Source organism: Lissotriton helveticus, chromosome 3_1, assembly GCF_964261635.1.
Source record: "Lissotriton helveticus chromosome 3_1, aLisHel1.1, whole genome shotgun sequence".
NCBI lineage: Eukaryota > Metazoa > Chordata > Amphibia > Caudata > Salamandridae > Lissotriton > Lissotriton helveticus.
The window spans coordinates 1,169,229,936-1,169,255,701 of record NC_136061.1 but is presented as its reverse complement, the minus strand read 5'-3'; the positions used below and the strand labels follow the sequence as shown (position 1 = coordinate 1,169,255,701).

Here is a 25,766-nt window from a genome sequence, read left to right as displayed (position 1 = left end):
TTGGAATCTAGAACTGCTTTCACCTCATATTCCAAATTACCTTCAATCTCAATTTCAGGAGGATGGATAACTCTCCGAGTGTCAGGATCACAAGGTTTCAGTAGTGAGACATGAAAAACCGGGTGGATTCGATACGAGCTGGGTAGTTTCAGCTTCATACTGACTGGATTAACAACTTTTTCAATAGGGAAAGGACCTATGAATCGGGGACGAAAAGCTTTATGACTTTTCAATCTCAAGTTTTTTGTGGCTAACCAAACATCATCACCCACAGAATAGTTGGGCTGTTTAGACCGATGTTTGTCAGCAAATTTCTTCTGAACTTCTTTTGCATGAACTAACTGCTGTTGAGCCTCTTGTTGAATAGAAAACAGATTGTCTACAAAATCAGTGACTGCTGGCGTATCAGAAACTTTTCTATCTATACCCAACATATCTTTCGGATGGAAACCATGAACACAGAAAAAAGGTGACATACCAGTTGAAGAATGATCAGAATTATTGTAAGCGAACTCAGCAGCCCATATGATATCTGACCATTCATGCTCATAGGTGGTTAACAAACATCGTAGAAATTGTTCCACTGTCTGATTCGTGCGTTCTGTCAGTCCATCAGTTTGTGGATGATAGCTGGATGACATACGCACTTCCATTTTCAAGGATTTCCCTAGACTTTGCCAGAAATGTGACACAAACTGTGAACCCCTATCCGAAAGCACAACAGATGGTATGCCATGTAGTCTCACAATGTGTGTGACAAAAATGTGTGCCAATTCCAAAGCTGAAGGAAGTTTCTTTAAAGGGATGAAATTAGCATATCTGGAAAAGTGATCCACAACTGTGAGAATGGTGGTGAAACCTGAAGTGGTACGAGGCAACTCTACAATGAAATCTAAAGACACCGTATGCCAAGGCTGAGGAGGAACTGGCAAGGGCATAAGTAATCCAGATGGGGACTTATGAACTGCTTTGTTTCTGCTACAAACCGTGCACGTTTGTACATATCTTTGGATGTCCGTTAACATGTTCTGCCACCAAAAGCGTCTTTTTATGAGCTGATACATTTTGGTAACCCCTGGGTGGATTGACAGCATGGAATCATGATAATTTTGCAACACCTTTTCTTGTAACATTTCATTGGGAACAAAAACTTGGTCGTTCAAAAACAACCTATTGTCTTTCCACTGCAACAAAGGATAAAGCTTATTCCATTCTTCTCTTGTATGATTTTGCAGGGCTTTCTCTATATCAATCAAAACATCAGAGTTGATAAGACCTATCTGAAAACGTTCCTCTGAAATTATAGGATGTAGCTTTTCCTTTCGTAGATTCAAACCATCACTTAAACCTATTCTAGACAAGGCATCGGCTTTGTTATTTTCTTTTCCTGGGCGATAAGTTATGATGAAATCATAATCATTAAAAAACAAAGTCCAACGCAGTTGGCGAGGAGTCAAAGCTTTAGCAGATCTAAGTGTCTGTAAATTCCTATGATCCGTATATATAGTTACCGGATGTCGAGCCCCTAGCAAGTAGTGTCGCCATTCTTTGAACACAGCTTTTATGGCCAATAGTTCTCGGTCTGCAATTGCATAATTCTGTTCAGGAGGGGATAATTTCCTGGAATAGTATGCAATGGGGTGCAATTGTCCAGTATTTGTACTTCTCTGAGATAAGATTCCCCCTATGGCAAATTGCGAGGCATCAGCTTCTACGATAAAAGGCTGAGAAGGATCAGGATGTTTTAGAACTGGGGCTGTCACAAATTGGTTTTTTAGGTCCTGAAAAGCTAATTCTGTTTCTGAGGTCCATTCGAATTTTGCATTTTTGCGTAGCAATTTAGTGATAGGCGTAACCTTTTGTGAAAAGTCTTTAATGAAGCGCCTATAGAAATTTGCAAATCCCAGAAAACTCTGGATTTGCTTCACAGAGGAGGGACTGGGCCATTCAATTATTGCCTTAACTTTCTTTGGGTCCATTTCTATTCCAGCCGGACTAAGGATATATCCCAAAAAATCCACTGTGGTTACATGGAACAAACTTTTTTCAAGTTTCACGAATAAGGAATTTTGTAAAAGCTGTTGAAGAATGGCTCGTACTTGCTTTACATGCTCAGATTTGTCCTTTGAATAGATGAGGATATCATCAATGTATACTACACAGCAAATATCCAAAAAATCTCTTAATACCTCATTTATAAAAAACTGGAATGCTGCTGGGGCATTGCATAATCCGAAAGGCATTACTTGATATTCATACAATCCAAATTTTGTCCTAAATGCCGTTTTCCATTCGTCACCCTCTCGGACTCGCACCAAATGATATGCCCCTCGCAGATCCAGTTTTGTATAAATGGTAGCATCTTTGATTTGATCAAGTAAGGTCGGAATTAAAGGTAAGGGGTATCGGTTCTTGACTGTTACATTATTAATGGCACGATAGTCGATGCAAGTGCGCAATTCTCCTCCCTTCTTCGGGATAAAGAAGAGAGGAGAAGAGACTGGAGACTTGGAATGTCGAATAAACCCATTGGCCAAGTATTCGTCCAGATATTCACGCAGATGTTCATTTTCCCTCTCAGTTAAAGCGTAAATTCGGCTACAAGGTAACGATGCCCCGGGAACCAAATCTATCTGACAATCAAAATCCCTATGAGGAGGTAAGGTGTTAGCCTTCTTTTTGTCAAAAACATCTACCAAATCCTGATACTCTTCTGGTACTCCTGCAACTACTAGAACACTCTTGGAATCTTTTGGGAAATCATATCCTTGGATTAACAACTCAGAACCCGGGAATTGTTGGAAACATTTAGCATGACAATAGTCAGATTTAAATAAAATGCTCCTGTTAGTCCAATCAATATAAGGATTGTGTAAAACTAACCAAGGTATCCCCAAAATCAAACCGAATTGAGGAGCATCAATTATGTCAAATGTTATACTTTCCACGTGTTTTTCAGCACAAGTCATCTTTAAGATTTCTGTGTGGTACTGTATGAGACCAGAAGTGAGTTCCTTTCCGTCCACTGCCCTGACTACTTCTGGGGAGTCCTTGACTATTTGTTGTAAACCTAACTTCTGGAATAACTTAGTGTCAATGAAATTCCCAGTTGCCCCGGAATCTATTAAAGCGTCGATGGACCAGGACCGTTCCTTATTCACTTGGGACTGGAGAAGAATACGCATACTGAGGTGACAATGAGAAGCAGTTGGAGTTAAGGAGGCCAAAGTGATAGGTGAACTCGATAGATCGACCTCTTTATCTACCGAGAGGGCTAGTTTTCCGACTGTTGCATTATTGCTACTTCTGAAGTCTTGATCTTAGGCCTTACTGGACGTGTTGGACAATCTTTTATAAAATGTCCGGTTTTTCCACAGTACATACACTGGTTCAATTTTCGACGCTTTTCTCTCTCATCTTTAGTGAGGGGTCCTCTAACTGTGCCTATTTGCATTGGCTCTACTGGATCTAGTTTAGCTGGAGAAGATTCTGTTCTTAAATTCCCCCTCTCTTTGAAGACCATCATCCTAAAGTCTGACTTACCCCTTTCACCTTTTCTCTCAGAAATCCTGTGATTTAGTTTAACTACTAGGTCTATGAACTCCTCACAATCCGTAGGTGGATCTAAAATCTGTGTTACCATGTCTTTTAAATCGTCGCGTAAACCACGATAAAATAGTGACACGCGTTTCTCCTCAGGCCATTCTGCCTCAATAACCAACCTATTAAAGATTGAGATATAATGCAAGAGATCTGAAGACCCTTGCCGTAAATTTAGTAATTCATGATCTGCAGATTGCACGAACACATGTTTAGCAAATAGTTCCTTCATAGCTCTTTTAAACCGTTTAAAGTCATTTAACATGGGATCATTTCTTTCCACATAGGGTACTGACCATAAGGCAGCGTCTCCGCCTAAATAGGACAGGATAAATGCCACCTTAGATGAGTCATCAGGAAATGCTGTAGGTTTTGCCACAAAATGTAATTGACACTGATTTAGGAAGATCGTGAATTTGTTACAATCCCCATAAAACCTCTCGGGAGGTGCTAACGGTACCGCTACAGGAGTAACCACTTGGATCTGAGTGCTAGCTGAAGTATTTGAAGCAGCGTTACCACTATACAAAGTGTGCATAGTCGGTTGAAAGACTGGTGGTTTTAAATAAGATTTTTTGTCTGAAGTAAAAGTCCAAGTTTGAGGACTAGGTGCTTGTAATCTATTCTGGATAGCAGTTAAATCCTTTCTGAGGTCTGCATTCTCTGCCCTCATTTCTAATAAAACTGCAGCTAAATCCTGCAAAGTGATCTGCTGAGATTCTTCCATAGCGCCTGGGCAAAGCCTTTTGTCGTGGGCTTAGTCTTCTGTCAGATATGATCAAGCACTCTTACCTGAGTTGAACACCAACCTTACCTGTAAGGTGCTTGATCGGTTTTGCAGAGACGCTATGGACCAATCCCCCAGAACCCTACCTTACAGCCTGTGATCCTTGTACATACACTAGGGTGATGGGTAGCAGTCAGGGAGAGAGGCCGGATCTGACGCTACTTGTTTTCATGTAGTCGACCTGAAAATATACAAGAAGGTTCTTAAGCAAGGATTCTTGTCTTATCCCTTACTTTCAGTTCTAACTCCTCTCACACTGTCTTTGCTTTTTGAAAGCTGTCTCCTACCTGCAAACTACTTGTCTGGTCTTCGCGTCCTGGATGTCGTCGTCTTGATGTGTCAATGAAGGGTTGTGGCTCTTCTGTCGAAGGTGGTTGATTTGTCCGCCCCCAGACTTGTTTTCAGGATTCTAGGAAATTAAACAACACTTATTCGCACTTTCCTTAAGCCTTTTCCTTTCCCTGCAAATAAACCTTAAGTTTAATCTTACTCACTTCTTTCCCCTTTTTCGTAGATCTAGACGCGACTTCTCCGTGAAGATTCTATAGTTTTAAGCACTACAAAACCTCTTTGCTTATGCTGTTGAAACTTCTTAAGTTTACAAAAAATTACATTCTACACATCAACTTTATCATGTCATGCACAACCTGCTTTTAGAAACATTACATTGACTCATGTACTTGCTTAGGCTGTTACTCAGAATACCAAAGAATGATCTAGACTTGTCCATGAATTATAGTTATAAGCTAATGTCCAAAAAAGTGTCCCATGAATGCTAGCGTTGGGCGCCTTGATGAAGGAAGTACTTAGCTCTTCTTTTCCTGGCTGTTAGATGAATTCCAGAGGATGGTTGCACAGGTCATCACCTTCAGCGGTGATCCGGGAGCACTCCAACGCTGCTGTTGTGTCCACGATGCTCCGAAGACTAAGCGCCTTCTGGAACCCTGGGTGTGGCTTTTATAGCCCAGCCACACCCCGGGACGTTGAGGAAAGGCTGCGTGCCACGCCCTGAGCCGCCAAACACTCCGTGAGCAGAGCGATGAATCAGACTTTCATTGCGCACCAAAACGATGCGTGTCGTTTTTAAACGCGCGTCTTTTTTCCTTTCAGCTGCAATTACTGTATACTTTTAGTTGCAGTTACAGAACCAAGTACAAATTACATAAAAGTTAAAGGCCTCCTATTCTATACATGAAAGTGGCTATTTACTAGTGAAGTACAAGTATAAATATATGATCAAACCTACGTGAACCAGTTCTCTAAATATGCTAACCCCTTTACATCTTTCTAGGTACATGGAGTGCTGGTTGCACGGGACAGGGGTGGGTTTCCTTAAAGGATAATCCGAGCTTATATTAAGCTTGGGGAGATGGTTTCATGACAGGTGGACAAAATGATTCAGAAAAGGGGGTGGTGATGAACAGACTGCCTGAATTAAGCAGACCACTCTTACCCAGTCCAAAGATCAGGGCTTGATCCATCACCGTTTTTTAGCTCACTGCACCATCCCAGCTCAGAACTTGGCTATATGCAAATTAGTCTGTTCCTGTCCCAATGCATGATGGGAACAGGGCAAACCAAACTACCAAGCCAATTCTTGTACTGGGAAGGAAACAAGCTTCCGGGGACCGGTTTCTGCCATTTCAGGCGTCGTCGGCCCGGCTTGCTTGAATCCTGATGGTGCAATGAGCAAGGGACTCACATCTGAGTATACCCTTCCACGCTTATGGTGGACAAAATGATTCAGAAAAGGGGGTGGTGATGAACAGAGTGCCTGAATTAAGCAGACCACTCTTACCTAGTCCAAAGATCAGGGCTTGATCCATCACCGTTTTTTAGCTCACTGCACCATCCCAGCTCAGAACTTGGCTATATATGCAAATTAGTCTGTTCCTGTCCCAGTGCATGATGGGAACAGGGCAAACCAAACTACCAAGCCAATTCTTGTACTGGGAAGGAAACAAGCTTCTGGGGACCGGTTTCTGCCATTTCAGGCGTCGTCGGCCCGGCTTGCTTGAATCCTTATGGTGCAATGAGCAAGGGACTCACATCTGAGTATACCCTTCCACGCTTATGGTGGACAAAATGATTCAGAAAAGGGGGTGGTGATGAACAGAGTGCCTGAATTAAGCAGACCACTCTTACCCAGTCCAAAGATCAGGGCTTGATCCATCACCGTTTTTTAGCTCACTGCACCATCCCAGCTCAGAACTTGGCTATATGCAAATTAGTCTGTTCCTGTCCCAGTGCATGATGGGAACAGGGCAAACCAAACTACCAAGCCAATTCTTGTACTGGGAAGGAAACAAGCTTCCAGGGGACTGGTTTCTGCCATTTCAGGCGTCGTCGGCCCGGCTTGCTTGAATCCTGATGGTGCAATGAGCAAGGGACTCACATCTGAGTATAACCTTCCACGCTTATGGTGGACAAAAGGATTCAGAAAAGGGGGTGGTGATGAACAGAGTGCCTGAATTAAGCAAACCACTCTTACCCAGTCCAAAGATCAGGGCTTGATCCATCACCGTTTTTTAGCTCACTGCACCATCCCAGCTCAGAACTTGGCTATATGCAAATTAGTCTGTTCCTGTCCCAGTGCATGATGGGAACAGGGCAAACCAAACTACCAAGCCAATTCTTGTACTGGGAAGGAAACAAGCTTCCGGGGACCGGTTTCTGCCATTTCAGGCGTCGTCGGCCCGGCTTGCTTGAATCCTGATGGTGCAATGAGCAAGGGACTCACATCTGAGTATACCCTTCCACGCTTATGGTGGACAAAATGATTCAGAAAAGGGGGTGGTGATGAACAGAGTGCCTGAATTAAGCAGACCACTCTTACCCAGTCCAAAGATCAGGGCTTGATCCATCACCGTTTTTTAGCTCACTGCACCATCCCAGCTCAGAACTTGGCTATATGCAAATTAGTCTGTTCCTGTCCCAGTGCATGATGGGAACAGGGCAAACCAAACTACCAAGCCAATTCTTGTACTGGGAAGGAAACAAGCTTCCGGGGACCGGTTTCTGCCATTTCAGGCGTCGTCGGCCCAGCTTGCTTGAATCCTGATGGTGCAATGAGCAAGGGACTCACATCTGAGTATACCCTTCCACGCTTATGGTGGACAAAATGATTCAGAAAAGGGGGTGGTGATGAACAGAGTGCCTGAATTAAGCAGACCACTCTTACCCAGTCCAAAGATCAGGGCTTGATCCATCACCGTTTTTTAGCTCACTGCACCATCCCAGCTCAGAACTTGGCTATATGCAAATTAGTCTGTTCCTGTCCCAGTGCATGATGGGAACAGGGCAAACCAAACTACCAAGCCAATTCTTGTACTGGGAAGGAAACAAGCTTCCGGGGACCGGTTTCTGCCATTTCAGGCGTCGTCGGCCCGGCTTGCTTGAATCCTGATGGTGCAATGTACCAAATACCAAGCCAATTCTTCACCAGAAAGGAGACAAGCTTTCGGGGACCGGTTTCTGCCATTCCAGGCGTCGTCGGCCCGGCTTGCTTGAATCCTGATGGAGCAGTGAGCAAGGGACTCATGTCTGAGTATACCCTTCCACGCTTATGGTGGACAAAATGATTCAGAAAAGGGGGTGGTGATGAACAGAATGTCTGAATTAAGCAGACCACTCTTACCCAGTCCAAAGATCAGGGCTTGATCCATCACCGTTATTTAGCTCACTGCCCCATCCCAGCTCAGAACCTTTTGTCCACCATAAGCGTGGAAGGGTATACTCAGATGTGAGTCCCTTGCTCATTGCACCATCAGGATTCAAGCAAGCCGGGCCGACGACGCCTGGAATGGCAGAAACTGGTCCCCGGAAGCTTGTCTCCTTTCTGGTGAAGAATTGGCTTGGTAGTTTGGTCTGCCCTGTTCCCATGATGCACTGGGCCAGGGACAGACTAATTTGCATATAGCCAGGTTCTGAGCTGGGATGGGGCAGTGAGCTAAATAACGGTGATGGATCAAGCCCTGATCTTTGGACTGGGTAAGAGTGGTCAGCTTAATTCAGACATTCTGTTCATCACCACCCCCTTTTCTGAATCATTTTGTCCACCATAAGCGTGGAAGGGTATACTCAGACATGAGTCCCTTGCTCACTGCTCCATCAGGATTCAAGCAAGCCGGGCCGACGACGCCTGGAATGGCAGAAACCGGTCCCCGGAAGCTTGTCTCCTTTCTGGTGAAGAATTGGCTTGGTAGTTTGGTCTGCCCTGTTCCCATGATGCACTGGGCCAGGGACAGACTAATTTGCATATAGCCAGGTTCTGAGCTGGGATGGGGCAGTGAGCTAAATAACGGTGATGGATCAAGCCCTGATCTTTGGACTGGGTAAGAGTGGTCTGCTTAAGTCAGACATTCTGTTCATCACCACCCCCTTTTCTGAATCATTTTGTCCACCATAAGCGTGGAAGGGTATACTCAGACATGAGTCCCTTGCTCACTGCTCCATCAGGTTTCAAGCAAGCCGGGCCGACGACGCCTGGAATGGCAGAAACCGGTCCCCGGAAGCTTGTCTCCTTTCTGGTGAAGAATTGGCTTGGTAGTTTGGTCGGCCCTGTTCCCATGATGCACTGGGCCAGGGACAGACTAATTTGCATATAGCCAGGTTCTGAGCTGGGATGGGGCAGTGAGCTAAATAACGGTGATGGATCAAGCCCTGATCTTTGGACTGGGTAAGAGTGGTCTGCTTAATTCAGACATTCTGTTCATCACCACCCCCTTTTCTGAAGCATTTAACCTGAAAAGCAGTTTTTGTTGTAACCATCACTTCTGCCTGCAGAGTCTGAAAGATTCAGGAGCTTTTTTTAAAATTTTATTTAATTTTTATTTTAACGGTTTTATATAGCGCTGGCTAGACCTGGAGGTATCGGAGCACTTTTCAAGAGTATCAGATCATAGTTACAGGTTACATTGTTACAAATGTTAAACAGTTATTAGTGTATGGCAACATAGTTACTTGTAAGGTCGAGATAAACAATAAGCACAAATATGTAAGGGGTGAAGCAAGCAAGGGGAGAGATTCAGGGGAGGGGGATAGGAGCAGGGAAAGTAGACAGATAATGAAGGCGGGAAAGAGGAGGGGAGGTTGAGAGACACAGCATGGAAAGAGAAGGGGAAGGGCGACGGGGACACAAACCGGTAGACGAGTCAAAGCAAAGTCCAAAGTCCAGTAAGCTGTGATCCCAGGGGAAGTGGTATCAATTCCCTATCTCTGTTGCGAGAGGCTCCCTTTATGCAGTGGACTCTCTCAGAGGGGTCTCTGAGACTCCAAGGCCTACAAACTGGATCCTTCCCCAAAAAGGGGAGAGAGAGTGCTTTGGCAAGGGGTGCCATACCATACCTCAGCTGTGAGTGGCTCCCTTGGCGCAGTGGACTCTCTCAGCGGGTTCGCTGAGACTCCAGAGTGTAAATATTGGATCTTTCCCCAACAAGGGGAGAAGGAGTGCTTAGTCAAAGGGCACAAAGGACAGGGGGCTAGGCAGAGTAGCAGGCAAGGGGAGAGATTCAGGGGAGGGGGAATAGGAACTAGGGAAGTAGACAAAGAGAGAAAGAGTACTCAATGGGAACATGATTAATTAATGAGTTTTAAATAGCGCTTGCTAGACCCGAACAAATCAGATCGCTTTACATGAGGAACAATAATGTTGCAATTTACATTAGTTAAAAGTTACATAAGTATCAAGAAAAGCATTTAAAGAACATAGGGGACAAGGTGGAAGGAGCAAGGAAGGGTAAGGGGAACATAGGGGACAAGGTGGATGGAGCAGGGAAGGGTAAGGGGCAGATTTGAAGGCATCGAGAAGAAGCGCTGATGTCGGCTTTAATGTTGTCGCGCAACTCACTTATAAAGTCCCCAAATGTGGACAGGAGATTATCCCGGGTCAGCCCCATATTCTCCTTTAGCTGTTTATGCCCTAGTTCTTGTCCCATGTTAGAGTTTCCAAAGTAGCTTAAGACCTTGTTGGCTTGTGATTTTTTGGGGAGGCATATGGGCAATTCCCGGGGCCAGGTTGCACGTTGGTGCGCTCGTGTGTTCGCCATGTTCTCCTCCAGGCCGCACTCCATCCAGACCGCAACGTCGGGACCAGCGCCCCCCGGGCTCTTGATAACTTGAAAAAGTTCCCCAAGCTTTCCGCATGTGTTGCTTTCGTCGGCTCTTCATTTTCACGGCTAAAGGTCTCGATGGCCGCATTAAGGCTGATTCCGGTGCGGGAGCCGGACTTGTTCACATCCGCGCATGATGGCTGGCTGATTCACTGAACCACCTACTCATTCATCCATCCTTACTTTCACCCTTCCCTCCTTTCAATATTCCTTTCATCATTCCCGTTTCTATGTACCCATCTTTTGTTATTCCTTGCTACTGCTTGCTCTTCTTTTGAGGCTGCATTCCTTAGGCCCGGTGCCTTGAGATCACCATTTTGGGGTCGGGCATAACGTGATCAGTGAAGGCGGTGATCGAATAGCCCCCTCCGCCACCCAGAATAGAGCGGCCTGGCTTATGCTGATGTTGGGCAGGCGCCCGGGGCCCCAATTTAAGAAATCCAGGACACACGGCACGTCCGTCACAGCTGGTCTCCCCTCCCGCTCGTGCTTGCCTTGCGTGGGACCCAACTACGCCCTGTCGGGGAAGCCGTCTACATCTTCCTGAGATCACCGCTGGTCCGCCATTTTGGACTCAGGCAAGGCGGGGGAGCCAGCAGTTGGGATGCCTGCAGCGTTCAGGCATGATCTTCAGTCAGGTATGTCCAAGGAGATGGTTTTTGCGTTTTGTGCTCTGCGAGTTTGTGATCACACTCTAGGCATGCACCTGGTAATGTTGATGGTCGGTGCCCCGCTCGGTAGAGCCTGGCCACGGCGGTGGTCAGGGTGTGCTCGCTCTGCCACACTAATGGGTTTCTTGCTTCAGGCTACCATCGCCAGAGAACACGGCTAATATTGTCCTCCGGCCGCTGTCGTTCCGCTGGAGCGCCACCACACCGTCAGCTTCGTGCTTCTCAGTAGATGGGTGCCGCCATTTTATGGTGCAGGCGATCGGCTCACGTCGGAACAGTTCCTGCCTTTTCTTCCCGGGGCCAAGGCAATATTATTGGCTCAGGTCGTGCCCCGACTTTTAAGACGTCCTGAGGTTGATTTGTTAGTTTCTCTGCATCGTCTAGCCGCTGTAGTTAGCTCGAGATTTCCCCGCGGACCGGGAGCCCAGACGAGCTACGTTCATCCTGACTGCAGCTGTGCGGTTATGACGATATATCCAAATTTCCTACCAAACGTAGTGTCATACTTTCACTTCATTTAGACTATTTCCATTCCGACTTTCATCCAAATCACCTCTATTTCAGCATCCTTACATTCTCTGGATGTTCGAGGATTTTTGAAGTTCTGCTTGGATAAGACGAGGAACTTGGAGATTCTAACCACCTCTTTGTCAAATGTGCACATTCATGGTTTTGTCACAATAAAATACTCTACTGAAGATGGAGTGTTTCAGAAATGTTATTATGTTCTAGCAATGCCAATACAACTGTATCTGGTAGACACAGAGCCCGAATTACAGGGTGTAAAGCAGCTACTGCTGCATTACTAAGGAACCTTTGCATTTTCCATATTTTCAAAGCAGCTGCTTGGGCACCTGTACCCACCTTTACAAGACATTCTCTTGATTCAGATTCCATGACAGATGCACAGGTTGGCCAACCTTCGTTACAGAAGCTCTTACCAGAGTGAAGGTTTTTTGTTTATCGTTTTCTGCTTTTATATGTCTGGGAATACTACTCTATTCAGTGACTAGGACTGTATTTATAAAGATCCCCGAAGAAGAAAGAATAAACACTGACCTGAAATCCTAGTTCTCCAGGGGATTTGTAATATAGTCTTACGCAAAGCTACCCTCTCTCCACCCAACAGTTGCACCTGAGTAGTTAAAGTTCGGATAGTTAGGACCATGTGTCCATAGGAAATGCATTTTTTTATTGTTAGTAACTTTGGTGCCATAGGACGAATCTTCACTAAACTTTCAAAAAAAGTGCTACTTTTTGGCTAGTTTTAAGATGGAAGTTTTGGGGTGATCTGTCTAGCAGGGGCCGATAAAAAGGAGGGGGTCAACCACTTTACACCAAATTTGGCAGAAAGTTAGATATTGGTCCAGAAAAAGTGCTTTTTGTGATTTGGTGTAAATCTGTTCAATAGTTTTTGATATATATATATATATATATATATATATATATATATATATATATATATATATTTTATATATATATATATATATATATATATATTATATATATATTATATATATATTATATATATATATATATATATATATATATATATATATATATATATATATATATACACGCTCCATGCTTGTTTTAAACTAAACACCCTCTGGGTGGGCCAGGGGGTTATGTTTATATTTGTTTTGGGGAGGAGGGCCCAAATAATCCCTGGGGTCCCATCACCCTGGGTTGAAATGCATTGAAAAAGGGTGGGGGTCCACGCTGCCCACCTCCCAAAGGCTAAAAAGGCCCCAGGGACCCCAACCTCTGGGGCAGAGAAAATAAATAAAGGAAGGGAGGTGCACGATTCCCCTCCTGAAGCCTAATTAAGCCCCAGGGACCCCATCCCCCAGGGCTGAAATTAAAATAAAAGGGGAGTGGTCCTGTGTGGCCCTCTCCTCCCGAGCTTAAAAAGGCAGCAAGGACTATATCCTTCGGGCCCTTACAATAATTTAAAGGGAAGTGGGGCACGTGCCTCCTCTCTCCCTTCCTGAGATTTTAAAGCCCTTGGGACCCCATCCCCCTGCGCCTGTTCAGTTACTGCCCCTTTTAAATAAGATTCAGCCTGCGGGGTGGGGCGCCAGGGACTAGGAAGGCTTCTTAAAGGGGGTCCAACCCAAGTTTTATGGAATTCAGGGCCTATTAAGACTTTGGAAGGGGGGCTGCATGCCACGTTGCCCCCTCCTCATACAGAATGTTCGACCATGAAGGTGGGCTTCTCGGGGCCTCTGATGGCTCGGGGGGGGAGGCTGCGTGTCCCCCCTCACCATAAACAATATGTTCAGCTCCAGGGGTGGGCTCGCCAGTGTTTCTGATGGCTCGTAGAGGGGACTGTGCGTCCTCCTCCCCAAAAGCATTGTTTCCGGCCCGGGGTGGGCTCCCCAGGATCTCTGGAGGCTCTGGAGGGGTGTTACGCAATCCCCCTCCCCATTATGAATACAGCTATACAGATTACTACAGGTGGGCTCCTCAGGGCTTATAGTGTATAAATGTGGCCTGGCTGCCACAACCCCCCCCCCTCCCCCCTCCCCCCCATTCCGCAAGAGTCTCACGTGATCGTGGCCTTTTTTTGCAGTTTTTTTCTTCTTTCTTTGGGCCAGGGGGGCTACTTTTGGGTCCCACAATGGGGCCTGGGTAGGTTAGGGTACCCCTACCCTGCCCCCTTATACTATTTTTTTCCATTTCAGGACAGATGGCTAAGTTCCCTAGTCCTGTAAATAGCTGCCAGCAACATTTTCCTCATGTTGCTTGCAACAATCATAGCGCTGGTTCAGGAGAGAGATGGCTGAAGGGGAAAAAAAAGCTTGCTGAGCCAATCAAAATGCTCCATTTTTAAATCTCTCCAGCCTCTCGTGGACCCAACTGTCTAGATATGCCATTATTTTTTACTCTTAATTTCTCATAAACTACTAAACGTATTTATACCCAATCACAAAGAGCAAAATCTGCTGGCCAAGATCTAGCTTAGTGCCAAATTTGGTATATTGGCGTTCAGCAGTTTTGACTGTAACCAGTCTTAAAGAAGTCTATGGAAAATGCATGGGGATTTTACTTTTTGGGACCCCCATTTTTTCTCGCCCCCTCTTGACTGATCACTCCGAATCAATACAGATAGGAGCTGAGGTGGAGAACCTTTTTTGGAAAGTCTTGTGAAGATTTGACAAACAAGGCCAAAGTTATTCGCAAACTAAAAAACACTTTGTGGAAAAGCATACCTAACTATAACTACATAGTGGCGACACATACTCACCACACACACCCACACCCATCCCCAGACTTCTATCCTAGAGGCTCTTGCCACTGGATAGTTATAGTTTTTCCACAGACAATGTTTTTGTTGGTTTGGTAATAATTTTAGCACCATTTAACAAATCTTTCGGAAGTTTCTTGGGGAAAAAAAAGAAGGGCTCCTCCACCTCAGCTCCTCCCTGGAAAGTTTGGGGTGACCCTTCAAGTAGGAGGAGAGAAAAGGTGAAATTCCCAAAACATGTTTTCTCCTTGAAATTTTTCTATAGGAAAATTGAACAGCGATCCCGCAAAAACGGCTGAACAGGATTACACCAAAATTGGACAAAAGCTACATCGTGGTCAAGAAAGAGTGCTCCTTTGTTATTTGGCGTAAATATGTTCACTAGTTTTAGAGAAATTAAGGTTCACCATTTATGTATATTTCATGCAGAGGTTCTTCAGATCATGAGTTCAAACATGCATTGCTAGCCACAGCCTGAAGGAAAAGTTTTGGCTTCCATCTTAGGACTCTGAATCGCTTTAAATTGTTTTTTTCTATTTTTCACTCTAGTTTGTATTTTTTACTTTATGATGCCAATTTATTTTTTTCCTTAGATCTAGATGCCCTTGTTGGAGGTGAATTTGGAGGATTAGAGATTGGCAAATTGCCATTTGGTGCATGTGAAGATCCAATTAGGTGAGGTTTTTTTTTTTAAAGAAATACTATTTATTCAAAATGAACTATGTGCTGCTTCTGTCTTTATAACAATTTTGAGGTTTAAATCTGACCTAAAGGGCTACTTTAAAAGTGTAGATAATAATGGACATGTTATTTCTTTTACTGCACAAATTATTGTGCCCTCAATAATGTTGTTCATGTTAATTAAGTTCACCTGACAAATATGAATCAAATTGAAAGACACTATTTGAAGACCCAAAAACAAGAAGCATTTTTGTGAAACCAAACCTGTCCACATAAAAAGGAGCTAGATGAAGGTAAGAACTCTCCAAACCATCATTTGAATTTGTGAAACAATCCTCTCTCCCCAAAAGCAATGGTCTCCAAAAAAAGCTATCAGGCATTCCTCAGCCTTCCTTGTAGAGAATGTGAAAAGGATAGGGCACTTTCCTTCCAAGAATCCATGACACAACATAATTAAAAAGTGTACGGCGGCATGGTAATTCTTCAGAGAAGTCGTTTCTTAGGAACAACTCACCGTCATTCCAAAGATGAAGACCCAACAAACCTTCCATTGCTCAGAACACATCCCGACTTTACTTCTTAAAGTGATCAGCCTCTGTATCAGATCTTACTCTGTAGAGCTGCCTAATTCTTTCCTGTCCCTCAGAACAGTTATGGACTGCATAAATGTTGGCTAGGTTTCATAGTTCATTAAAAAGCCAATGATGTATTCAGTGAATTTGAACAAATTCCACCCTTTTTGCAATTTAACCTTCCTAGTCAGTCTGAAAGCTATGTGTGGAAACAAAGTGCATATTCTTTTCTTAGGAAAGCAACCTCATGGATGAGCTGAATCAGTGCTTCGGGTGAGGTTGCAGCACGGAAATCTCAACCTTGAAGATTTATTTATTTATTTAGTTATTTATTTAGAAGTTTTCTATAGCGCTAACAAGACCCGAAGGTATCAGAGCGCTTCACAGTAGTGGGCATGAAAAAGAGAACAACATGAAACAAACCCAATAAAAGCAATCGGCGAGAGACAATTTGGAAAGAAGAAAAGTTCGGACAGCAGGGCTTCTCAGTACTGGATTCAACAATACCGCATGGATTCTGAGACGTTTGCAGCTCCAAGTTATCCATAACCAAGGGAGCGGATCAGGCACAAGGATTTAAGTTGGCTCTTGAATTCTGCATAGGACGGTAGAGTTCTGATGTGCGGGGGGATGGCGTTCCATATTTTGGGGGCATTTCCTGAGAAAGAGCAGTCCGCAGTTCTCTTCCTTCTGGTTTTTGGTAGGATGAGCAGCAAGGAATTAGAGATTCTCAAATTTCTGGCTTGGCCTGCTTTTTTGAGCTTGTTAGCCAGGTATTCCGGTTTGCCGGTGTGGAGGGCCTTGTGGGTTAGGCAGGCCGTTCTGAAGGTACTTCGCATTTCCACAGGGAGCCATTCGAGTTCTTTGAGAGCCGGGGAGATGTGATCATATTTTTTGCAGCCTGTGATCATTCTTGCTGCCGCGTGAAGTGTTGTTTTTAGTGGAGCCAGGTGCGATTTGGGGATGCCTGTTAGGATTGAGTTCCCATAGTCCAGTCTTGATAGAACTAGAGATTGCGTGGCTAGTTTGAGGTCCTTGTTGGGAATGTAAGGTTTAATTTTGTTCAAAAGTCTGAGGTTGAAGAATGCGCTTTTCGCCGAGTTCTTAATGTGGTTTGTCAGGGTTAGTTTGGGGTCTAAGGTGAAGCCCAGGGATTTAACGGAGTCGGCTAGCGTGAGGTTACCCTTGAGAGCATCGATCGACTTTAGCCACTCGGTGATTTGAGGGTTATCTTCTTTGTTTGAGATGAGGAGTGTTTCTGTCTTATCGGGGTTGAGTTTCAGGTGATTCTTTGTCAGCCAGTCTTGAACTTCGTTTAGGACAACGTTGAGTCTCTGGATGTCTTTAAGAGAGGAGGTTTCCAGGTAAATCTGCGTGTCATCCGCGTAGAGGTGGAAGTGGATGTTGGCGTTCCTGAGTAACTTAGCGAGTGGTTCCATGTAGATGTTAAAGAGCTGGGGGGAGAGCACTGATCCTTGAGGGACACCCTTGTTGACTTGCTGGGTATCGGAGGTGAAGTTCTTGATTTTTATTAGTTGCGAACGGTTGTGTAAAAAGGAGGAAAACCACTTGAGAACTACCTCGCCAAGGCCGGCTCTTTCTTGAAGAGTCATGATGAGGAGCTTGTGGTCCACCGTGTCGAACGCTGCTGAGAGATCAAGGAGTATGAGGAGGCAGCACTTGTCAGCGTCAAGAGATCCATGGATGTCGTCTATGATGTTCAGCATCGCGGTTTCAGTGCTGTGGCCTTGTCTGAAGCCAGATTGGAGGGGGTCCAGGAGATTGATGTTGTCCAGGTGTTGCGTCAGTTGCAGGAGTACACAGCGTTCAAGTGTTTTCGAGAGTAAAGGGAGGTTGGATATTGGTCTGAAATTGTTCAAGTCAGTTGAGTCGAGACCGGGTTTTTTCAGAAGAGGAGTGACTTGTCCCATTTTTAGACAATCGGGGACCACACCGCTTTGTAAGGAGCTGTTTATGATTCTTCCCCAGATGGGCGCTAAGGTAAGCTTCATTTGTTTGATTAAAGATGGGGGGATGGGGTCTGAGATGTGTGCTGAAGGTTTGGAGGTCGAGATCAGCGCGATTATCTCGGTTTCCTGGACGGGGCGAAAGCTTAGCCAGGGGGAGGGAAAGGAGTCGGATGGGAGTGCCACTGGGGAGGCCGAGTAGCTCTTCTGGAGGTGTGGGTTGTTGATGTCTAGAGAGAGTTCGATTTTTAGGACTTTGTCGTTGAAGAAGTTGGCAAAGTTGTCACAGAGTTCTTTGGAAGCCTGTAGGGTTGAGGGCAGGGGCTTTGTTGTTTGTTGTCTGATTATGTTGTAGAGTTCTTTGGGTCTGTTTTTGGATTTGACCAATGCCTCGCGGAAGAAGCTGGATTTCTTGTTTTTGATATGGTTGTTGTACTTCCTACGGGTTGATTTTAGTTGAAGGCGGAGAATGGCGGTTGGGTTGTTTCTCCACTTTCTTTCTTTGGTTCTCAGGTTTCTTCTTTCTGCGTTGAGGTCCGCAGTGAACCAGGTTCTGGATGGAGTGACTCGGCTTCTTTTGAGCTTTAGAGGAGCTAGATTGTCAAGTATGGCGACTACCCCCGAGTTATAGTGGTCGACGAGGTCGTTGGTCGAGAGGTGCATTGTGTTATTTGGGAGAAGAGCGCTTAGTTGACCTTCCAAGATGTCTTGGGGTACTTGGGAGAGGTTTCTCGACCATTTAGGCGGGTCTTGCGGAGGTTTAAGCGAGATGATGGGGTGATTGATGTGGAATAAGATCATGTGGTGATCTGACCAGTCAACTGGTAGTATGTGATTGACCGTGATAGAATTCTTTTGGGCAATGATGGCATCCAGTGTGGCTCCTTTGTAATGAGTCTCCTCAGTACAGTGTTGGGTGAGGTTGATGATAGTTGGGTGAGGTTGAGGTGAGGAAGATAGCTGATGGATCACTGCACATTGGGAACAAAGGGACTCCTGCCGCCTCATCTTTCTTGACCCTTCAGCAGCCTTTGACAAGGTGAACCACTAAATTCAACTGAGGTTGAAATGGCACACTTGACTGTTGGTTGCCACTAGACCTGGTTATCCATTAGCAACACAAATTAGCTAGATCTTTTTCCACCCTGCTGTGCTATAAGATGTTCCACAAGACTATATTCTTTCCCCCATTTTCTTCAATCTTTCAATGGAACATCATGCCTCCATCCTAAATTAATCCAACATCTCTAGCCATTTCTATACTGATAATATCAGTTGCTGACCCACGGTGATGAAGTGTTAAGTCACAAGTACTGAATGATATTCAAGCAAGAATGACGCATCATCTTAAACTAAAACCCACTCAAAATGGAGTTCCTCCTGATCTGTCGTCCTTTTTTTTTCTTTATTAAGGTATCTCTTTATTAATTTTCAAATGGTCTCTCCAACAAAAATATATGGCACACATTTTGCATTCTATACATATTGTGGCAGACAAGATGGCAGTGTCCATTGATGCATATCCATTTCTTTTTGCGTTTGATGTACAACTTTGCCTGCTTTGTATGCACATCATGTCAGAGACACCACTACAAAAATTCAAATAACAAAAACAAAACCAAAGTTAAACAACTTTACACTTTAGGTGTGTTAATAGCCTCAATCACAACCACAAACTCTGTACTACTCTACCAGGATATTGTTCATCTTTCATTGTTCAACTGTCCGCCCAAGGTGCAGTAACCTTATACCCTCCCTGAAATGAATAGTATGCATTCTGTCTCATTTTATGCTCATTCACCTGGCATTGCCTTTATGAGGTACGACTATGATGTGAGGCACAAGTTGGCCTTATTTCAATATTCAATATTTCTCAAGCATCGCACGGTACACCAGATGCCATCCTGCATACCCTCGCCAAGAGTCTCCGTCCTCCTTAATGTACTTTTCTTTTTCAAGTTTGGCTGAGCAGTCATGGTCTTAGACTGCAGTCCCTCTCTTACAGAATGTGCTAAGTTTCTTGGCTTCATCTTGGATAAGAATGTTCGTCTGCAGGTACAAATTGCCTGACTAGCCAAAGAGGTACATTTTCAACTCAATCTCCAGCTATACATTAAACCTTTCATTCCAGAGCTAGTTCAGTCCCTAGTGTGCACAAAATTCCAAAAATACTTCTAACCACACTGTATTCAGCTGTCAGCTTGGCCATAGTCTTCAACGTTTGACTGTTTCTCACCAATTGTTATCTCACCAAACGTTCTATCTAAATATTTTTTCGTCAAACTAGACTTTATCATACCTAACCACACAAGGCAGTGCACTCTGGAAACCTAAACTCCGGAGCTCTCACAACTCGTCTCCTTGAACAGCCAGCCTTTAAGAAGTCAAAAACATTTAAACAATCCTTGTGGTGAAGCATCCCTCAGTGTGTAGAAACCATCTCACCAGACTTTAGGGCAGCCAAATCCTATAAATTGCTCAAAAAGAAGTTGAATTTATTTACTAGTCCAAGTTCAAAGCTTTGTAATATTGTTGTGTTTACAAATTATAATACTGCCCTAAAGTCGAGACGTGCATCTTTCCCAATTAATTCAGGACAATCTTAAAGTAAAATGTATACTTTCTTTTTTATAGGCAGATATTTTTGACAGTATTTTTTTCTCTTTCAGCGAACTTCATTTAGCTGCTACTTGGCCCTGTCTTACAGAAGGTATCATTGTCGACAACGATGTCTATTCGTACGTATTTGACTGCTTAGTATTTCTTGTTGATAACTTTTTTTAAGTCACTGCTTGATAAATTAATGATGCCTCATAAATTATGCATCTTATATTGAGTGCATGCCGTGTTTTTTCTGAAAATGAAAACCTTAGGTTTGAGTGCCAGTACTTCTACAACAGTGGATGCTCTAGGTACAATTGCTGAGGTTTGGCAGTGCCGAGTTTTGGGCATGTTCTGAAGTGATGCTGCTGGTTGGGATCGAGTCAGCTTGGCAGAGCTAAGTGTTTACTGTATGTTTTTTTTAAATATATTTCTTTTTATTGAATAAAAACAAAACTAGGCATATACAGTATCCAAGATTGCATAGACTCAATGAGGGTAGAGTATCATATCGTCCATCATTACGGTAAACCGTACAGTGATGGGGAAAGGGGGGAGGAAAAGGGAGCATCAGAATCAATAATAACAAAGGGTCAGGGGGAAAGCAAGACATCAGGGACCAAAGGCTCAGGTGGATCACATATATCTCCTCTATATCGGTTCCAGGGGCCCCAAATCTTATGCCATTTTCGGGGGCGACCCCGAGCCAAGTACACTGTTTTTTCTCTGAACATGCACCAATCCATGTTTTCCACCCAAACATCGAGTGTAGGAGGCCTTGGGGATCCCCAAAGTTGTGCAATGTTCCTTTTAGCTACCATGGCACCTAGGGTCATCCACTGAGTCTGTGCCACATTATGATCAGTGGCTCCAAAACATTTAATAGGCAACGTCTGGGTTCTGGTAAGAGTGCCACACCCGTGACCTCCTTCATCGTTTCATGGACCCTTCTCCAATAATCCAATACCTCCCGACATTCCCAAATGATGTGGAGGAACGTCCCCAGCTGACCACAGCCCCGGCGACACAGACCCTCCTCCGAAAAGCCCATACGGGCCGATCGGGGACCCGTGGCGTATATTCTATGCAGTATTTTGAGCTGGACTAATCACAATCGTGCCGGAATCGCCACCTCCTTTGGTGAAGAAACCGCCGACTGCCAGTCCTCATCATCAAGCTCAAGGCCGTCACTGGTCCATTGGTCACGCAAACGCAAAAGAAGGCCAGCCCTTTGATTAATCTATTTCTTGTACACTAGGGAAATGGTACTGTCAGGCATATGGCCACACAAAATACGATCCTCTAAAGGGGTAGACTCCGGTATCACCTCCCCTTCCGGGAAGACAGAAGTCAACGCATGCCTAATCGGAACGTACCGAAAATACTCCGAGTTTCCCAATTCAAACTCAGCCTGGAGGTCCACAAACGATTTCACCCGTCCCTTCACCCACAGGTCTCCAGATTTAGAAATGCCAATAAGATCCCATTTGTCAAACCCCTTAGTGTTCCACAGTTTGCCAAATTTATCAGATCCAAACAGCGGGGTAGCCAAAGTCAGACAGTCTTTCCACCCCAACGAATTAGTGGCGTCACGCCAGATCTGCACAGCCGTCTTAGTTGGCCCTGACAAAGTCTTCAACACTGATCCAGAATACAAAGCTCTATAATAATTGCCGCCAGGAAGTGACCACCTATCCATGGCAAAACCAGGGTTTAACTCAGGGCCGTACATACCATGATTGATAGCAATTGTGAAGCCCAGTAATATCTCTTAATATCAGGGAGAGCAATACCTCCGTCATACCACGGGAGTGTTAGTTTAGTCAGAGCAATACGCGGTCTTCCATCCCTCAACAGCTTACGCTGTAGCTCTTCCACAGAACGAAAATAACTAGCTGGGACGATATCAAGGGTATTTTGAAGAGCATAAAGAAAACGAGGGAGTGACACCATTTTAAAAAGGGCCGCACGCCCAAGCATCGATAATGGAAGTTTCCGCCAATTCGCAACATCGTGCTTTAACCGAGTGAAGGGAGGGAGAAGGTTTCTCTCATATCGGACCGCCGGATCCATGGAAATATAGATTCCGAGATATCGGAACCCATCCCGAGCTATCTGGATAGGACAGTTATGCGGTGGGGTCGGCGTTTCGCCACTGAGAACGTATAAATAGGATTTCGCCCAGTTAATGACCAAGCCGGAGTTCCTGCCGAAGGAGGCCAGAACATCACAGAGTACTATCAAGGATTTCCTAGGGGAGGTCAAATACAGCAAGATGTCGTCTGCATATAACGAGATACGGTCCTCAAACCGCGGAGACCAGCTAATACCCTTCATCGAGGGCTCCCAGCGGATCCAGGCCGCGAGAGGCTCGAGGGCTAAGGCAAATAGGAGAGGCGATAGCGGGCAACCCTGGCGAGTCCCCCGCCCAAGCGAAAAAGGCTCCGAGACGCGACCATTGACTACAATCTGAGCGAGCGGGTCAGCGTATAGAAGACGCACCCAGCCAATAAAATCTGAACCGAAACTGAATTTAGCCAGTACCGCCCACAAATAAGGCCATTCAACAGTATCAAACGCCATCGTGGCGTCCAATGACGCCAAAATGGCCGACTCCCGCAATGTCGAGGCCTTCGCGAGTACTCCATGCAAACGTCTAAGATTCAACGCCGTATTCCGGTGCGGAATAAAGCCTGATTGATCTGGGTGAACCAAGTCGCAAATAACCTTTATCAGTCTATTAGCTAACAATTTAGCGAGAATCTTAGGTTCAGCATTTAACAATGATATCGGTCTATACGAGGCACATCTATTCCTAGGTTTTCCCTCCTTGTGAATTACTACTATTGAAGGTAATCTCTGTTAACGAGGAAGGAGACCGACGTCTCGGGACTCCAAAAACATATCCCTCAAATACGGAGCAATCCTATCCGGGCGAAGCTTATAGAGCTCAATCGGGAGAACGTTGGGACCCAGCGCCTTACCAGAATTCAGAGAGCGCATAGCCAACGCCACCTCATCTGCAGTGAGCTTACTATCCATAAGGTCCCTATCCTCCGCAGACAGGCATGGGAGCGCAATGTCTCGTAATAACAAACATGAGTCCTCCTCCGGTCTTTCCGACACAGAAGAGTACACAGATCGAAAATGGTCAGCGAAGCATCTCACTATCTCCTGTGGGTCGGTGACCAGAACACCGCCCTCCATCTCGATATCCGGCACCACACGATTGACTCTGTCTTTTCTGTCCAGCCATGCAATCAATTTGCTCGCCTTATCCCCAACATCATAGAGACGCCCCTGTTGCTCTCGACTAAGGGCCTTCGGGCCGTCTGTCACCAATGTTCTACAATCTAACTGCTTCAAGCGCAGGACATGTAGTCTAGAGTGGGTAACCTCCTGTTCGAAGTCCAATTCTAAATCAGCTATCTCCATCTCTATCCTCACCACATCCTCTTCCTTCTGTTTTTTAGCACCAGCAATCAAAGAGAGAGCTTGACCTCGAATGACAGTCTTGAATGCTTCCCATAGCGATATGGAGGAAGAAACCGAGCCCTCATTTTCGGAGAAATAAAGTTCTAATGCCTTAATCAGAGCACAACGAGTCTTGGGATTACGAAGATACCAAGGGTTAATAGGAGCCACCCTCCCCTCAGAGCCAGGCGCTAATTCAAATCGAAACCAGAGCGGGGAGTGGTCAGAAATACCCCGGGCTAAATGCCTGACCTCCGCAACATAGGAAGCTTGCGCAGCCGGCACTAGTACATAGTCTATCCTGGAGAGACTACCGTGAACGCCGGAAAGAAACGTATATTGCCTTTGAGTAGTGTGAAGCAATCTCCAGCAGTCTACTAGGCCCATCGTGTCAATGTAGTCAGGCAGCCAGCCTTGAGCTCCCTTTAGATCCCTAGGTGGGTACCTATCCAACACACCAGATACCACTGAATTAAAATCACCCTCCAGAATCAGAAACCCCCAGGGAGATCCAGTAGAACTCGACCCAGGTCGGCAAAGGTAGTAGACTGAAAGCCAGGAGGAACATAAACAGACACCAAGGAAAGTGTGCGGCCCTCCCACCGCCCTGATAGAGCCACATAGTGCCCTCTTTCATCAAGGATCATTGAATCCACTTCGAAAGGAAGAGAGTTATTAAGGAGGATTCCAACCCCACGGGAACCGGATGTAAACCCAGCATGAGCAACCAAACGGTATCCCTTTCTATTCATGGCGTGACATGTATTACCAACCAAGTGCGTTTCCTATAACAAAACCACGTCCGAGGAGTGTCGCTTCAGAAGCTGCAACACCACCCCGCGCTTAATCCTGTCCCCCAACCCATTGACATTCCAGCTTATCAGCCTCAACCCCCTACCCCCCATCATAAAACAGAAAGAAGACCCATCCCCCCTCCGAGTCCAGCACCTCAATGTAAGTCGTTTGCAATATATAGCGCCTTGTTGAAAAAGGAAACAAAAAACCAACACCCCCCACCACCTCTACCCAACACAATACCCCCCACCCTGCACCCCTGCTGTCGACTATAAAGCCACCCCAACTTGCAGTGTGCCTGCCGCCCCCACATCTCAACTAAACTACAAAAAGCAAAGCTGAGGAGGAGAGAGAACCTCCGATAACTCAGTAACCTCCCCATTTCAGCTGTATGGAACTGCACATGACAATTAGAACCACGGCAATAGGAAATACCCTGGCGACTCCAGGAGTCAAATAAGCGAAACTTATTCCTAGTCCGTATGTCCACACTCAGCCCCACCAGATTGTCTCTCCAGGTCTTGCCGAGACGGCAACGTGTCTAACCAGTCGGCCACCATTTCGGGCTTGTCAAAGAAATAGGTCCTGCCATCACGTTCGATTCTCAGCTTGGATGGAAAAAGCATGGTGTATTTAAGTCCCATGTGCCGAAGTCGTCTCTTCACCCCCATGAAGCTGAGTCTTTGTCTTTGAACCGCTTGGGTGAAGTCCGGATAAAAGCTGATCGACTAGTTCTCAAACGGCAAGGGCCCACTCGCACGAGAAGCCTGAAGAACAACATCTCTGTCTCGAAAGTTAAAGATCCGTGCTATAATAGGCCTCGGTGGGGTGCCCACTTTCGGTTTTCCACCAGGGACTCTATGAGCTCGCTCCACAGTAAAAAATGTACTGAGTCGCTTGGGCTGCAGAGATAAGGTCTTCAACAAAGAGGTCGGTAGCTTGATCCTCTGCCTTCTCCGGAACTCCGATTATACGGACATTGTTCCTTCGGGCCCTCCCTTCGGAATCCTCCAGGCGACGGACACCTGTGTCATTCATAGTCCTCAGATTTCGAACTTCAGTCTTTAGCTCCACGACGTCATCGGTTAGACTCGATGTTTTAATGTCTAGTGATTTGACCTTTTTGTTTGTTTTTCTAAGGTTCGTGCGAATTAAATTCACATCTATGGCCACAGTGTCCAATTTATGTGCAAGGGCCTCAATCTGTTGCCCGAGGGTTGATCTGACACCCTCGATTGCACCCATAACGTCCATCAAC

General features: G+C 45.3%; 1 protein-coding gene across 1 annotated transcript in view; it reads left to right on the top strand.

Annotated features, from left to right (window-relative positions):
- The window catches only part of RAB3GAP1 (RAB3 GTPase activating protein catalytic subunit 1), a 436,470-nt gene that overhangs the window by 188,939 nt on the left and 221,765 nt on the right, over positions 1–25,766 (top strand). The window contains exons 9-10 of the mRNA XM_078681808.1: positions 15,012–15,093; positions 20,308–20,376. Coding sequence (XP_078537934.1) covers positions 15,012–15,093; positions 20,308–20,376 — 151 coding nt within the window. The remainder of the gene's footprint in view (positions 1–15,011; positions 15,094–20,307; positions 20,377–25,766) is intronic.